The sequence below is a fragment of the Ammospiza caudacuta genome, chromosome 10, assembly GCF_027887145.1.
Source record: "Ammospiza caudacuta isolate bAmmCau1 chromosome 10, bAmmCau1.pri, whole genome shotgun sequence".
In the NCBI taxonomy this organism is placed as follows: domain Eukaryota; kingdom Metazoa; phylum Chordata; class Aves; order Passeriformes; family Passerellidae; genus Ammospiza; species Ammospiza caudacuta.
The window spans coordinates 13144649-13160349 of NC_080602.1; the positions used below are offsets into that span (position 1 = coordinate 13144649).

At 41.8% G+C, this 15701-nt stretch overlaps 1 protein-coding gene across 2 annotated transcripts in view; it reads right to left on the reverse strand.

Moving 5' to 3' along the window:
- The window catches only part of USP3 (ubiquitin specific peptidase 3), a 38418-nt gene extending 23277 nt beyond the window's left edge, over window positions 1-15141 (reverse strand). The window contains exons 1-2 of one of the 2 annotated variants that reach the window (XM_058811334.1): window positions 14958-15141; window positions 542-602 (exon numbers count right to left, since the gene is read on the reverse strand). In XM_058811334.1, the coding sequence (XP_058667317.1) occupies window positions 542-602; window positions 14958-15048 (152 nt within the window). In that variant the 5' untranslated portion in view covers window positions 15049-15141. Of the gene's footprint in view, window positions 1-541; window positions 603-14502; window positions 14659-14957 lie in introns of those variants that run through there. The other variant, XM_058811335.1, reaches the window with a different exon arrangement.
- Window positions 15142-15701: the final 560 nt, after the last annotated feature.

The following is a 15701-nucleotide window of genomic DNA, read 5'->3' on the forward strand; positions in this document are numbered from 1 at the left end:
CAATTCCTTCACAATTTATTTGGTGTACTTCAACTAATACAGACATCAAGGTGAAGTCAGAAGGAATTCTGAGGGCAGCTACTCCTTACATGCTATGGCAATAACTTTAGGTCCAAAACTACCCTGCAGTACATTTAAGCTATTTTCAGTCTCAGCTAAATAGTTGCAGTTTCTCTCAAAAGAAGCTGTGCCAACTTGTGGCTTTGCAACAACTCTTATGTGTTCATCTTATCACAAATGAAACATCTTCCACAGAATGGAACTTTACAATAACCCACTAAACTATCAGCTCTCCACACACTTTTGGAACCGAGCAATCAAATTTGCTGCCCATTTTACTTTAAAAACCCAATGAAATAAAAGCCCCATATCTTGAATATAATCTCTGGACTCTCCTAAAGTAGCAAAGAACCATGTTAAGCATAAACATACAATGTTAAAGGTTTATTTCAGGGAAATTTTGAACTAACTGCCTCAGAGTGAAGCAACAAAGGAGAAAGATAAAGGTGTGATTAGATTTGCACACTAACGCTGTACCCACCTTCCACAATGGACACTCGAACACGTCAGACAGACCCAAGGACTTTTATTTGACCGGCACACTAGAAAAGATTTAAAAAAAAAAAGTGTCAAACAAATGAAGTCTACTTGACCTTAAAACACAATATCAGAATGACAAAAACATGGCAAACCTTCCAATTTTTTCTTTTGAACACAGGATAAAAAGCTATGGCGCTTATGTTTCATAAAACTTGTTCTACAAGAAACCATTTTACAGGAGATCTTGCAAGAAGCATGGCAATCTGATAATGCAGCACACAGAATAAATCACTGGGCAATGCATACTAATACAGACCATTTATACAATGTGAATTCCTACTCTGCAGTGCTGATACAGAATTTATCCATAATGACTTCACCCTCAGTCCTGCACAAGCAGCTGAAAAGTTAAAATGTAACACCACTGCTGTGCTTCACAACCTACTCAGGACATCAGAAGATGTTATCTATGTTTTTGGCTGTCATATTTTAAATCTAGAAAATTTAAAATATGGATAATACCTGACTAATATTGTGAGAAAATTAAAATAAAATGCTAAGTGCACTGCTACAAGGCCAGAAAACAAAAATAAAATACAACTTCGATTATCCCCAAAATACTAAAGCATATGATACCACACCCTTAAATTTTACACATCATAAATTTCTGCTGCTTGGAACAGCCAGTGAAGAGAGTCACAGAGGAGAGAAAACGCATTGGGAGCTTGAGGGTCTGTGAGGCCAGGGGGTAGAAAGGCAAAGAGAACAGGACTGACCCTGGCTGTACATGTAAATGACTTATATTGTTATTCATTGTGGGAAAGGCTGAGAACAGCCCTCCCTTTCTGGAGTCACACCTTAAAACAAGAACTGAAGCAGCGCCGAAGCTGCTCCAGGACAGGATCATCTGAGCAGGCTAATGCAGGACTTGTAGCAAAACCCAAAATACAGCTCACCAAGCTACAAACCACGGTACATAGTCTTGGATCTTAACAGTTTACTATCAGAGAAAACCAGGCTAAGAAAAGTGGTTTCTTTATCAAATTAAATGCTCATTTTTAATGGAAGGGGTCAATTTTGATTCAGCAGAGAACTGGCAAGCTCAGCTATTTAGAAGAGTTAATACATTTTTCCACTACCAGATTTTACCTTTTTGATTTAAATCGGGTGGGGGAAAAAAAGAGTACACTGCTTTTTAAACAACTTTTTTCTGCATTTGACTTTATTATTACAAATAGCTGCTGCATTTCAATTCAAAAGCTAAAAAACCAAGGCACGTTTAAAATGAGAATGTTGCAGTGTTATGTGGGGGGAAAGGCACATTCTCCAGAAATATTTTATGAAGTAATTCCTTCAAAGTCTTTACTCAAGACTCCAGAACTGCTTCCTTCAGATACTTTACTGGAGAAACAGATTTTCTCACAGGTCTCAGCTATCTGGCATTGGTTCTGCAAAACCCAATTTTTCTATTTCTAAAGCTGCTTATTCCCACAGCTGTAATGGTCATCCTGCAATAGAGAGAGGGCAGTCAGGTAGAGCTGCTTTGATTTACATTTCAACTCAGGAACATGGAAGAAGTTTGTCTAATTCAACCAAAACATTACCAAGAAACCCAAAATTTAACACTGGCAAACAGAAGAGAAAGGGAAGATCTTAAAAACAGCTATGACAAATTAAAAATGGGCTAAAGGAACCACTGGTCTACCCTGATCCAATATTATTTGCTTGAATTTACAAACAGCAATGTAAAATATTAACCAGAAGCAAAGAAAAAGAAGCCAAAACCATTCATGCACTTAATCTGTGTTTAAGTGCTGTTTGAAGAAAGCATTACTTTACACTTTCCATGTCAGGAACACAAAAAAGGTCATCCTAGGATTAAAATCCTAGCAGAAATTTCCCACTGTGAAATAACATGTTTGCTTTCACTATGTTATCATCTATGCATGGAACTGGTTCTCAACCAGTAGGTCAAAGCATTATGATGGAAACTATTACTCCTACTTTCCACCCCTACCAGACAATTACCATTTCACATTCAGGTACTTTAAATACCTGTACTGCTTGTTTGTCAAGTGTTAAATTATACTGGAGGAGTGCTCATTCTGCAGATTTAAGTGTTCTGAACAAAGCCAGCAAACAAGTCCGACCTCTGCACAATACCAAAAAAAAAATTCACATACACTAAAATTTTCCATCTTTCCTATCAGGGAATAGGAAAAGATGGTTCATTTGTTTACTTTAACTTTTAGGAAGAACTTTGCCCCAATTGCATCACATCAGAAATGTGTAGTTTATCTTCTGCACAAACATCTCCACCCACAATGAACTCACACCACATGGAAGTGACTCCCACTAAGATTAAACACAGAATCCAGAGTTAAATCTGTGACCTCCAATTGCTCTGTTCTCAGAGAATTACACAACTGATTTTTTTAAGACATTGCTGGAGATTGCATTCTGTATTTCTCTGAGGCTGGCTCAGCAGATAACTGCATTGAAGCCTGGCTCTCCAGGCATTCCTCAGTTCAGATCCTGAAGCAGTTATCATCCTCCTACTTCATAAATTAAATTAGACTGGAAGTTTCAGGCATTACTTAGGACTTTATCAAACAGGCACCATGGAATGCACAGCAAAATCGCAGTCACTGTCCAGAACTACTCATAATCTAAACTAGAGGTAGACAGTTTGGCTTCATGTATAAAGACACTGCACATTATTCCTTTCAGATGGGGTACTGACATGAATACAGTAAGCTTCAAAGTAGGCCAGAAGTGAGAGAGAGTGATCCGCAGCAAATCCCTTTTCAATTTGAAGAACATTACACAGCCCTGGAAGATGATCCCTGAAACAGATTTGGGTGTTCTGGACTTTCGGGTCACACACACTAAATCATGAGGAACAAGTTTCATTCGTATAGGTACTGATATATTAGCTCCATAATCAGTTTTCCAATTGTGATTTGGAGGTTTGATTTGTTTTTCTTTAAGCACTACTTAAAAAAGAGAGGAGAGCATTACATTAGCATCCCTTACTTTGGATTAAACTTACGTTCACACACTGTAACCCTATTAAAAAAATGATCTGTCTTATTTAGTGGTATACAGACCAAGGCTGCTTTCTCAGTTTGGACAAAAGTTTGGCTACTGAAACAGTTAACAACTGCCTCAATTTGCTGTATTTTTAGAATAAATTCAAGTGGTCAGGCAAAGACGACACTAACGCGTCAAAAGAAAAGGGAAAGCAAAGCTGCAACGCCACAATCTTAACTGAGGCTATTTGCCACCTTACATCAAAATCATCTTAATTCAGAAACTCAGAAACCAAATTTTTTATCATGTAATAGGAAGAATTCTTTTACAGAATGATTTCTCTGAGTAAAACCTGAATACTCATGTGTTACACAGTCTGCAAAGCCCTCTTTAAACCAAGAGGAATTATTAATCCATCCTCAGGAGAGTAAAGACTCATACATAACTTGGAGAACTCTCAGACATCCGTGCAGCTTGCACTTTTTGCAAATCACCCAGGTAAGGTTCACTGAGTTATGCCAAATAGAATGAGCAGGATAAGGCTAATCAATTTGGTGTTCTGTCACCACAGGGTCCCCACTCCATCCTACCCCCATTATTATGCAAATATGTACTTTTCGTGCTTGAAGTTTTTTCCTTATTGAAAACTGACTCCAAGCACACTTGTGTGAAGCATGACTGCTCCTGGCAAACACTGCATTTCTTACACAGCAAAGATGCAGACTGTCACTGAAGGAAAGTTACAGCTATGTAAAAATATACAACAGACCTGTGGAATGAATGGGTTTGTTTAAACAGCACATTGCATAGCTGTAAAACTGGTAATAGAAAAAAGCAGCAGGAAAAGGAAGAGACACACAGGAAGCAGTTTCTGTAAAGCAGCCAAGTTCAGAAACCTGCAAGATGCAGCGTCCGCCAGAGATGCGGCAGCAGCACAGCCACGGGATGAACACAGCGTGAGTGACCCCGGGCCAGGGCTGCTACAGAGCTGTGCTTACAGCCAGGGTTTAAAATAGCCCCTCACTGCTGCACTAAAGAAAAGGTCACCAAGTATCAGCACATTAAGAGAAATGCTTTAGTTCTTCTGTTAAAAGCACATTGACTAGAAACAAGATTAGGGTCACTAAACTATTTGCAATAGTCTCCACAGCCTTTGCCAGCCTGGGCTCAGCTCTCAGAAAGAGCTGCAGCAGCATTGCCATGTTACTGGCCCAATTACAGACCTCAATAACACAGTGACCTGCGCAGAAACATCTCTGGACTAACTGGCCTCCGGTCAGTTCACTGTATATTCACACAATGGGTCAGCCAAACCAAAACAAGCTAAACTGAATAAAAAAAACCCCACTGTTGCTCCACTCAGGAAGAAGGAACAATATTTACAAACTTGTGGCATCAGTGGTACACTGACACTGTGCTGAGGAAATAATCCCACAAACACAAGCACTTGGTGATAAACACATACCCATGCTGTGCCATGTGACACACGAGCCTATGCAAAAACCCCACAATAATACTCTTACAAGAGATGGACTGCTTTTCCTTTCCCATACCTTTACCTTAATTTTGCCTTAAAAATCTCTCAGTGTCCTGTTTAATTATGATTTAGCAATGGGACTCCCATTTTGCTCCTTAAAGAACCTGACAATTGCAGCAGAAGAGAGCTGGGCAGTCTGCACTAGCAGCAACATGCGAAGAGAAAACCAGCAACAATTCACACACCAGCATGAGAAACCCCTTCCTTGTAGAACATGAACCTTCTGCTGTGACACATCAGGCCTAATAGTCAGGTGACTGGAAAAGGAAGTAAATGCTGCAAGAGTATCTTTTTAACCCCTGAGCAGACAAAAGTCCCATTCTAAACAAAGAATGCAGGAAAAAGGAACATTACAGGCTTTGAAAACCAGTGACATGTTCTACACTTAGAAGCCAGCTGGTTTTACTGCCCACGTTTTAAAGAACACTCCCATTTGTTTTTCAAACTTAATTTCAAGAAGTTTTTCTTTCTCTCCTTCCCTCTGCCTTATTAAAAGAAGCTCATATGTGCACTAAATTTGCTGTAAACTCTTAACTGTTACCAAAAAAAAATTCTATTTAACAATATGTTGCATAACTTTCATTTGTAAGACATCTTTACTGCATATTTTAGGAAAACAGCATTCTAGCCAAAATGAAATCAGATAGAAGGGGAAAAAGTTTTCCATTATACTACTTAAAATGTTTTGTTTTAAATTGAGCTAACACACATTTAACTAAACTAAAAATTAAGAAAATATTAAGGAAATTTCAATTACATTTTTATCAAAGCAAGGAAGCAAGTCTCCTAGTAAGCATTACTAAACATATAAAAATGTTAAAACCTTCTTTCACAATGAAGAAAAGTCTCAACAGTATCAAGTCCTAGCCTGACTCACTCAAATCACATTCAAATATAAGAGGATTCAAATTAAAATCCAAAGAACATTTAAAGAAAGAAAGAAACAAACAACCCTCACTTGCAGCTATGGGAAAAAAACTCAAGTTACTTCCCCATCTTTATCTTTCAGCTAAAATCCAAAAGATCAGGTTTCTAGTAAGAAGATAAGTCATTTAGTAATAGTTTGTGAACTATTATTTGTGCTCCTGCATACCTGTACATGTATGTTCCTCCTCCTTGTGCTAAATAAAAGCATTGCTCAGTCTCATAGAAGAAATTTCACATGGTTACAGTGAACCATTCCCATTTACAGTGGAAAACCATGCACAATTTAGATACACTAAACACCTGTGTGAGAATATAAAGCAGGAGTAGGTGCAGAACTTCTCACACAATAGGGAGGTCACTGAAGTGCCCAACACACTCCTAATGCTGCAGAATATCAGAGAGCGAGGTGATCAGCTTCATCGGCCTGAAATTCCCTTCCCCACACTCAACCACACTGCCTTCAGCTCGGCACTCAGATTATGCAACCCAAATTCCACACGGAGAACGGGGATGTTACAAAAACGCGGGCGTTTTGTTTGCCTGTACTCGGGGCAGCGACGGGCCAGCAGACAGGAGGCCAGGAAACCTCCTCTGGGCAGGGGCAAAGGGTCCCCAGGAAGCGGCTGAACTGCGGGGAGGAGGCGCCAAACCAAAGTCAGGCCGCTCCCAGAAGCGCTACAGAGACACCGTTTGTTATCATGTGATGGGAAGAACTCTTTCACAGAATGAGACACCCCGAGTTCGCTGCTCGGGGTCAGGGACAGAGAGAGAGGCGGGATCAGCGCTGCGGTCACGCACAGACATTCAGCTGCCAGCCCACAGCAGCGCCACCGCTGCCGGCAGTTTCATCTCGCTGCGTGTCCAGGACAACGCAGCCGTGTCAGCAGTGATCTTCCTGCTTACACCAAAAATCACATCCTACCTGAAAGCACAGGGCAAGGTACGGAAACACAGGCTGACAGAAAGAAAACAATAGGGGCAGTCTGATCTTAATGAACAGGCATAGCCAAAAGCATTTTTTTTTTAATTACTGCCTCTATTTCTCTTTTACACTCTAAAAACATTTTTTAGTTGTTCGGCTACTTTGATAATTAATTAGCATACAATTTTAAATACGTATATTTTAAAATTGAATGCTTTTACCTTTATGTTAGAGCAAGACACAAATGCTCATTTTCAGACAGCAGCCAGAAAAAACACAGCAAAGCCAACAGCGTAATGTCATTTTGAGTAAGTCAGCAATTAATAGCAGGTCAAAATATGCAAGCTGAGAACAGAAAGAAAAACAGGGGAAAGACAGAAAGAAGTTTTCTTCCTTTCTTTTTATAACCTAGTCTAGTAATAATCTCTTTGTAGTTGCCACTATTATAATCCTACTTCCCCGATACCAGCAAAAGATACATTAAACCATCTCTGTGACCCCCAAAAACAAAAAAAAAAAAGAAATGCATGGTGGACGAAAACATTTCCAAATTAAAACATGAACTGAAGGCTAAAACCCTCAAAAAATTAAAAATGTCAAGGTTATTGTGTGAAAATGTTATAAATAACTATGTAGTTATTGTCTTTCACTATTATTAGCTTTTGTAAATTATTTTCATATAGTACAGTTTGTAGTCTCTTTTGATATAGTATAATTTGTCGGCCTTTAATGGTTAATACCCTAATCTCTGTGTAAATTGTATATCTTAGCATAATAAATATATACATTATAGTTTAGGCTTTTTCAAAATATTAAAATAGAGGCTATGTACTGCGTATTATAACTCACTTTTGCAGAAGTAACTGTATTTGTAAAATAATAAGTAATGCCTTTGTTCTTGTAGGTGACTGCCAACAGTGAAATAGCTAATGTTGATTGAAATTACTTGTAAAAATAGCTATAACATCTGTACGATAACACTGGAAAAAAACCAGACAAATACCACCCAAAGCACAAGGAAGAATATACCACAGACCCTTCAGCTAACAGCAACTGTCAAATCACAGACCAGGGGGCCTTGTGAAGAAATAAAATACAAGATTCTCAAAATCCCATCTGCATTTTGGCACGTACTCTAAGAAGCTGAGGTCAAGGGTCAAACTTGATAAAGAATTCTTGGAACATGTAAACTCAAAGGAATGTCTGAACATATATAATATTCGTTAATACACACTGGACCAATGCAAGGAGAAATTACATAGGAAGAGTTGTTACAGCTAATGGTGTGCTTCTAGCAGTTTGTCACACACCCCAGCACTGGGTACTATCCCTTTCATCCCTTATTAAACTTCTAAAAATTTTAAAGACTGACCTTCGTTTCTTACAGAAAAGACACCTATTTTGACACAGATAAGCAGATGCTCATATTCCCACCTATGAACTACCTTGAAAATCAGAACTTCCCTGTTTGATATTGATAAGGACCTTCAACCCCCATCTCAAACCTGAGGGTATCACCTTGCTTCCCAGGCAGAAAGCTGTCTGCTTGCACCACGGGACGGGCCAACTTCCAGAACCACCACCACCTTTTCTGCCAGGCTGCCTGGGGGAACTGGGATTAGATTCAGCTGGGTAATTAAATCTGCCACAGAAATCTCAAACTACAAGATCCAAAATGATGCAAGATATTCCAAAGGGGGTAACCCCAGAGGATTGCTTTGACATACCAGATAAGACTGCTAAGTGAGATGAGTACACTGCCAAGTGTCCTCATCATGTCAAGTACCATTTAACACATCCTCTTATAACCGAGGAAAATAACTTTTAAGGACAAAATCTTACACTACTCCCATAACAAGGGCACCATAAAGCAATTCCAATTCACTCTACAATAAAATCTGTTTCCTCCAACAATACTGAAGTATAAATCAGAACAGCCTTAACTAGTTTTCCGATCCAAATTTTTTATTAAATTGCACTTTCTAACCTTCATGGAGTATTTTAATTAATGGCTTTTAATCACTTTTTTTTTTACCTAGGTAAGAAATGTTAGTTAAAACAGAAAGCAAAGCATGAACAAGGTACTAAATGAAGTGAGTGTTACTGATCGAATAAGAAATGGCTCAAAGCTTAACTTCATTCCAAACACTGGGTCTGAAACTTTTACTCTGTCAACCTCAGACACACGTGACAAAGACCCCCAAACTTAGCAAGTCTAAGTGTGCCAGCCTCAGCACCCTGACACCATCAGACAAACAAAGCATAATGCACTGACGTTGTTAAACACCTGCACACCCTGAAGAGCCTGGGAAAGGCGTGAGAAAATCATCCTGCCTACACTGAAACCAGCTGTAATGAGATTTACCCTAATCTGAGGAAAATCAAGAGTCTGCCATGCACACAAGTGTCTCATCCTGCTTCCACAATGTCAGACACTTTGAAGAGCCATTTCAAAGCACTGGATACTTACAACAGTCAGTAAAATTTGCCCTTCAAAGTTGATCTTCAAAATCATCATGAACATTAGATCTAATTTCTCAAAGGCAACGTATTAAACGTCTACTTCTTTACTCTGAAGCACCTCTTTCCCAATCTAATGCTCAAATTCTGTGATAGATTGAGTGTTGTGTAGAACATAAACACAATTTTCAAAAGAAAATCTAGAAAATATTAATCACCACCAATTTAAATTTACTGACTTGTAAAAGATACTAAGCATCTGAAAGACTCGCTTCTTTTTTGCAGTTAAAAGAAAATTTCCATCTAACTTGAGACCAAAATGAAGACTTTTATCCTATCTCAATAAATGTGTATCTTCTAACAGAACTGGTTCCAAAGCAGTGTGCTCTACCTCACAGGCCAGGGTAGCTGCTCACCCCATGGTCAGTTCACACATCAGTAACCAATTCAAACAGGGAAAAAAAACAAAACAAAAAAACCCCAACAATTTTAAAGAAAACAAGTCTGAGTCTGAAAGAACATAAATCTAACAAGCTAACTTAAAACAACAATCAGGGAATGAATCTAAGGAGATATTACAACCTATAGAGTTACAAGCATTCCTGCATAGAAGCAGCCCAGAGAAAAGAAAAGGTGCAAGAGTACCCAACTTTGAAATTGAAATTACTAAATTAAAAGGGGTAATTTTAAAAATATATTTACTTTGTTTTTTAAATTTCAGAATAAATCTGGTAATTTCCAGGCCCAATTAATTTTCCAGATATAGGGCAACAAATAATCCTCACACACACAATACAGACCATTAGGTCCACACACTGTCCATGATCTCACCCTGAGTTTGCACGCAGAGAACTGAAGTTTTCTTAGGAATAAGGTCCTACCTAGCCCTCTCCAGTTTCAGCAAGTCTTCCCTCCTCCCATATTACAGTAATAATGAAAAGACAGAAGAAATCAGGACCTCTAGTAATAAAACTGGAAAAGCAGACAGAGACAGAATTACTTATGGAAATGGAGAAGGAACACTAAGAAGCAGCTGGGATGGAAAGGAAAGCCAAGAGGGTAAAGTCTGTACCTGTGCTTTTATACTACACTTGTTTTGGCACTGACTGCAATGGTCCAAAGCCAAAAATCACAGTGTGGCAGAATGGCATTATCCACCCCAGTGAAAGCAGAACAGTGAGACTAATTTAACTGAGAAAACCAAATCTGATGGGGGTGGGCAGGGAAGCAGCAAACAAAAAAAAAAAACCATCAAAAGCAGCCTGATCCAGTGCAGTGATATTCTTGAAAGCTCTGCTCAGCCCAAAACATTTGATCTCAAATCTAAATAAGCACTCAGGGATATCTGGGGCTATTCTGAACAAACTGAATTCACCAAATATTTTAGTAACTTAAAAGACGCACAAAGAAAGTCATTAACTCAGCATAATCACTGTTCGTGAGGCCTCAAAAAGCCTGCTCGTGCTGGCTCTCCTGGCTTTCTTATTCCCCGTGTCATTTCCAAATCCCACAGCATATGTTTCTGACCATTGGTGCAATTACAGCTCTTATGCAACAGAAATCAGAATGCAAAAAACTGATGCCATATATTCAGCGCATATATTCAGCTTTTGCAGGAAACACCAGTCTACAGCCAGAACTGCTCTTCAATACTTAACAAAATTGTGTTCTTTAACGGGGAAAAAAAGCATTCAACTGACAGTGATAAGCATCCTTCACAAGTGCAATTCCCCTTAAAAAAACCCCAAAATCACAGAATCTCTACTTCAGCAGGTGCAATCCTATCAGTCCACAGTTGTTTTTCTAAAGATGGAACTTCAACTTCTACACTGAACAACCAATGAGCCCAGTGAGAACAATGAATCCTCAACCACACGGAAAAAAGTTGGAAAACTGCTCCAGACTTCCGCAGGTGTGCTTACAAGATTGCAATCTCACTTAGGTGGGGCAGGGCTCCCTGTGGTTTGATGAGTCCATGAAAAGCTGTTGAGAAATACCACATCTGAGCTGTTCCAGAGTACTTTTCATAATTACACGATTTGCACAACAGTGCAGAAGGTGTGGCACATCGTACAAATGCAACAGCTTCAGTCTGACACAGAACCACCAGTGCCTCCAGCTACTCTGCCTCCAACTTCAGCACAAGTTTCAGATATTAAAGTGCATGGAAAAACTGCACTCCAGTTGGGATTACCAGATATCTGCCCACATTATTTCACATGACAGCACTGATTCAAAGCCATTTTCAGTTTCTATACATTTCTACTTTGCATATATATCTCCTCCTAAATGCCCAATTACAACAACAACCTGCCTGTAGATCTGCAGAAAAAAAAAAAAAAAAAGCCCAACAAAAAACATTCTGCACTCTTTTTTGATAATTCTGAAGCTTCTCAAAGCAAATACTGCTTTGCTGCTTTCTGCACTGCTTCCTGTACACAGCAGGCCTGACAGGATTAAACACCCAGGGGAAAGCAAACCACTTTCTGAATGGGGGGGCCCTAAACCCTCTGATTTCCAAACTACCTAACAGGAGCGTAACAGAAAGCAGAGACACTTAAAAATGAACATATGCATTACTTATTAACTGAGAGCAAATCCGTTGATATTTGGATCACACCCTTGCTGGCAATGCTTCCTCCCAGTGCTTTTTTGAGAATCTTCCTTCATCACAAGGCCTAATACAGCTCTGGCAGGAAGCTTTCAAGGGAAACTTATTTAGGCCATCGGAGAGCAGCTCAGGCTGCACACACTCCTCTGACTTGCTGCCTTCAGCAAGGCTGGCTGCCAAATACCAGCACCAAATGCAACACTCCTCCACTACACAGTGACACAATATTCAAGATCAAGTAACAATATTTAAAAGTGCCTCCATATTACCTTGTGAAGTTATTGTTGCAATCAAGAGTTTTTGGGGAGAGACAAGGAAAAGATACTTGACCAGTGTACATCACTCAGCATGGCAGCTACAGCTCCACAAATCTCTAGAACCTCAGATAATGACAAAAATAGCCACTGGCAGTCTGAACTAAAACTCACTCTCCAACCTATTCTGCAACATTTTGCTATCACTGGCACATCAAGTGGCTGCCAGAAAGTTTCCTGGATCACTATCCTTTTCTGGGAAGGTCAGCAACAATTACAAACAGGACTGACAAGTTCTGAGTTAGTTTAAGACAGCATACTTGATGAGAGATGCTCTGTAATTACAGACTGCAGAAAACTGCCTTCCAAATATTTTTCAACAACTGGGACACTACCACCACCAAACAGAACTAAAACGACACAATCTTAGAAAATAGCATCAAAAGTGATAGCAAATGCATTAAATTTTGACAAGGTATTCATTTACATGCAGCATTGACTGTTTAATTTTATATTACAACGTTCCATCAAATAAGACATAGTATCTAGTGTGACTTGACATAAACCAGTACTACATATCTTTAAAAAAAAATAAAAGTCACCAAAACGAGTACAAACAAGAAGACAGCACTCTACATACCATTAAACAGTTAATGTAGCAATAATCACATACTGCTAGCTGGAACTGAGAACTGAGGCACTACAGCTTTAGTATACCAGTAGAAATACAAGAGGTATTTTTAAAAACCCCACAATTTCATTTGCTTTAAAGTAACAAGAGCCTGCTGTTTTTTCACTGGACTGCCCTAAATACAATGTACTTAGCTTTTTCCTCTAGCCATTGTTAAGACTTCTACAGCTATCTACGCGAGTACTGTGTCATTTATCTTTATTTTCTTAAAAAGCATTACAAACAAAAAACTCCCTTAGATGCGGTGCCATCATTATTCAGTTCCCAAAAAGCCCTCACATCTTACTCCTGCCTCAGTGCTGTAAAATAACTCTGGTGATTGCCCAGCAGTTGGCTCTCCCTGTAAGTGCTGGTTTGGGAGAAACTCCTCCGAACAACAAAGAAAAATTTGTTCTAAGTACTGAACTTCTTTGCTGAGAAGCAGAATGCATAGGAGGGTATCCATAAACTGGCTATTATTTTAAGCTATGAAGTTATATTAATACCTCTGAATATCTTTTTAGTTTTGGTACTTTTATCAAAGTTCTCTGAAGGGTGGTTCCCTACTGCCATATGCTTCTCGTTGACAACACTACTTACCCGTGATATTCTGAAGATAACTTACAGAGTTAAACTTCTTGTCAATAATTTGTTTGTTTTTATAAAAAAACATTAGGGACAACAATTTTTCCTGTACTCCTCCTTTCCTTCTAATCATTTCTCCACGTGACTCCACTGTAAAGTGTACATTCTCTAAACCAAAAGCATTACAGAGAAAAATAACTGGTTTTGCAAAAGGAAGCAGAAACACTACCACACCTTGGCTCCCGGAAACTGCAATCAGGAACAAGTTAAGTAAGCAGCAGCCTTCCCACACCAAGGCACTGACACTACGAGACAAAGGAAAACCATCTTTCCTTTAAAAAAAAAAAGGAACACCTTAAAATACACCCAGCCCTTCAGTGCTCCCTGGTCGGTCATTCCCAAAGGAGCATTTCTCTCGTTCTCTCCAGTGCCCACAGGCACAAGTCCCGCCGCTACTCTGGGCAGGGCCTATGTCCCACTGGAACCGACAGAGCCGCGTCCGCTTTCGCACGGAGCACAACTGAACACAACTACAGCGAACAAACAGCGACAGCAAACATCGGGGGTCATCTGCGGAGAAAGCCAAGTGTAAAACACCTGGCGCACGGCACGTTTAAAGGGAATGCCTCTGAACAAACAAGATCATGTGAGGGACAGTAGTGATGACAGGATTATTTGCATTAGTAAATCAATGAGCAAAATACTAAAAAAAACCCGACCTCTTCACTCCTGCCGACTCACAGGCAGGTGAGCATGACTCCCAAACCCCACAGACCTTCACCTTCACTGAGATGTTCCTGGGCCTGAAGGGGGGTCCCAAGCGACGCCTTAAGCCGCAACAGTCTTACTAAAACTACACTCTCTAAAGTCATTCCAAAAACGTTTATTAAAAAAAAAAACAAAAAAAAAACAAACACCAAAAAAAGGAAAGTAATCTCAGACCAATTTGAAGAACGCACTGACCCTGCAGTTGCCAGCGGCTCCTCTCCCCTCAGCCGCGGTCCCGGGACAGAACCGAGCACGCAGCTCCTCCGGCAGACAAAAGGAGCGCGGAGCGCGGCCCCGCAGAGCTCCGCGGTGTCCGACATTGGTCCCGGCGGGACAAAGTCCGCTGCCCACTCCGGGCCGGACGGTACCGCGCTGGTAGCCCGGGGCAGGGCCGGGGGCCGGAGAGCAGCCCCCGCTCCTGCCTCGACACGCGGCTCCCCCGCGGGCGCAGCGGCGGCTGGAAGGCGCAGCCCCCTTCAGAGGGTCCCGCGGGGCGGCCCCGCCGGGTGGGGGCCGTGGCTGCCGCCCTCCCCCGCGCCCCCGAGCCCTCCCCCGCCCGCGGGGCGCCCTCCCGCCGCCGGGCAGCGAGGACAAAGGAACGGCCGGGCCACCTCGGGCCGGCAGGGCCGCGCAGCGCAGGCCGCACTCACCGCTACAGCACCAGGAGGAGGGCGAGCCCTGCGGGAACTTGGCCGAGTCGGGCGCGATGCAGACGCTGGAGCCGAGGTGCGGGCACTCCATGGCGGGCGCGGCGGAGCGGGGCGGGCGGGCAGCTCCTCGCGGCGCTACAGCGGCGGCGTCCCGCGCACAACAGCCATCTTAAGGACGGCCTCCCGCTCCGCGCCGCGCGCGGCCGGGCCGGGCTTTGCGGGCAGCCGCCCTCTCTCCCGTCCGCTCCGCGCCGCTCCCCACCCGCCGGGCTTTGCAGGCAGCCGGCCGCCCCAGGGCAGCGGCCAGGCGCGGCCCGGCCCGGCACACAGCGGCCTGCGGAGCCCGGGCAGGGCTGAGGGGTGGAAGGACCATGAAGAGCATCCCCTTCCAACCCCTTCCACTGGAACACATTGCTCCAGGCCCCATCGAACCTGGCCTTGAACACTTCGAGGGATGGGGCATCCACAGCTTCTCTGGGCAACCTGTGCTTCACCACCCTCACAGCGAAGAACATTCTAATAGCTAATCTAAACCTGCTCTCTTCTAATCTGAACCCGTTCCCACTTGTCCTCTATCACTTCATGCTCATGCCCCATCTTTCCTGTAGGTTCCCTTCAGGTGCTGGAAGGCCAGTCAAGTCACCCTGAATGTTGTCTTCTGGCTGAGCAATCCCCGAAATTCTCTCGGCCTTTCCTCACAGCAGGGCTGCTCCACCCCTGTGGTCAGCTCGGTGGCCTCCCCCG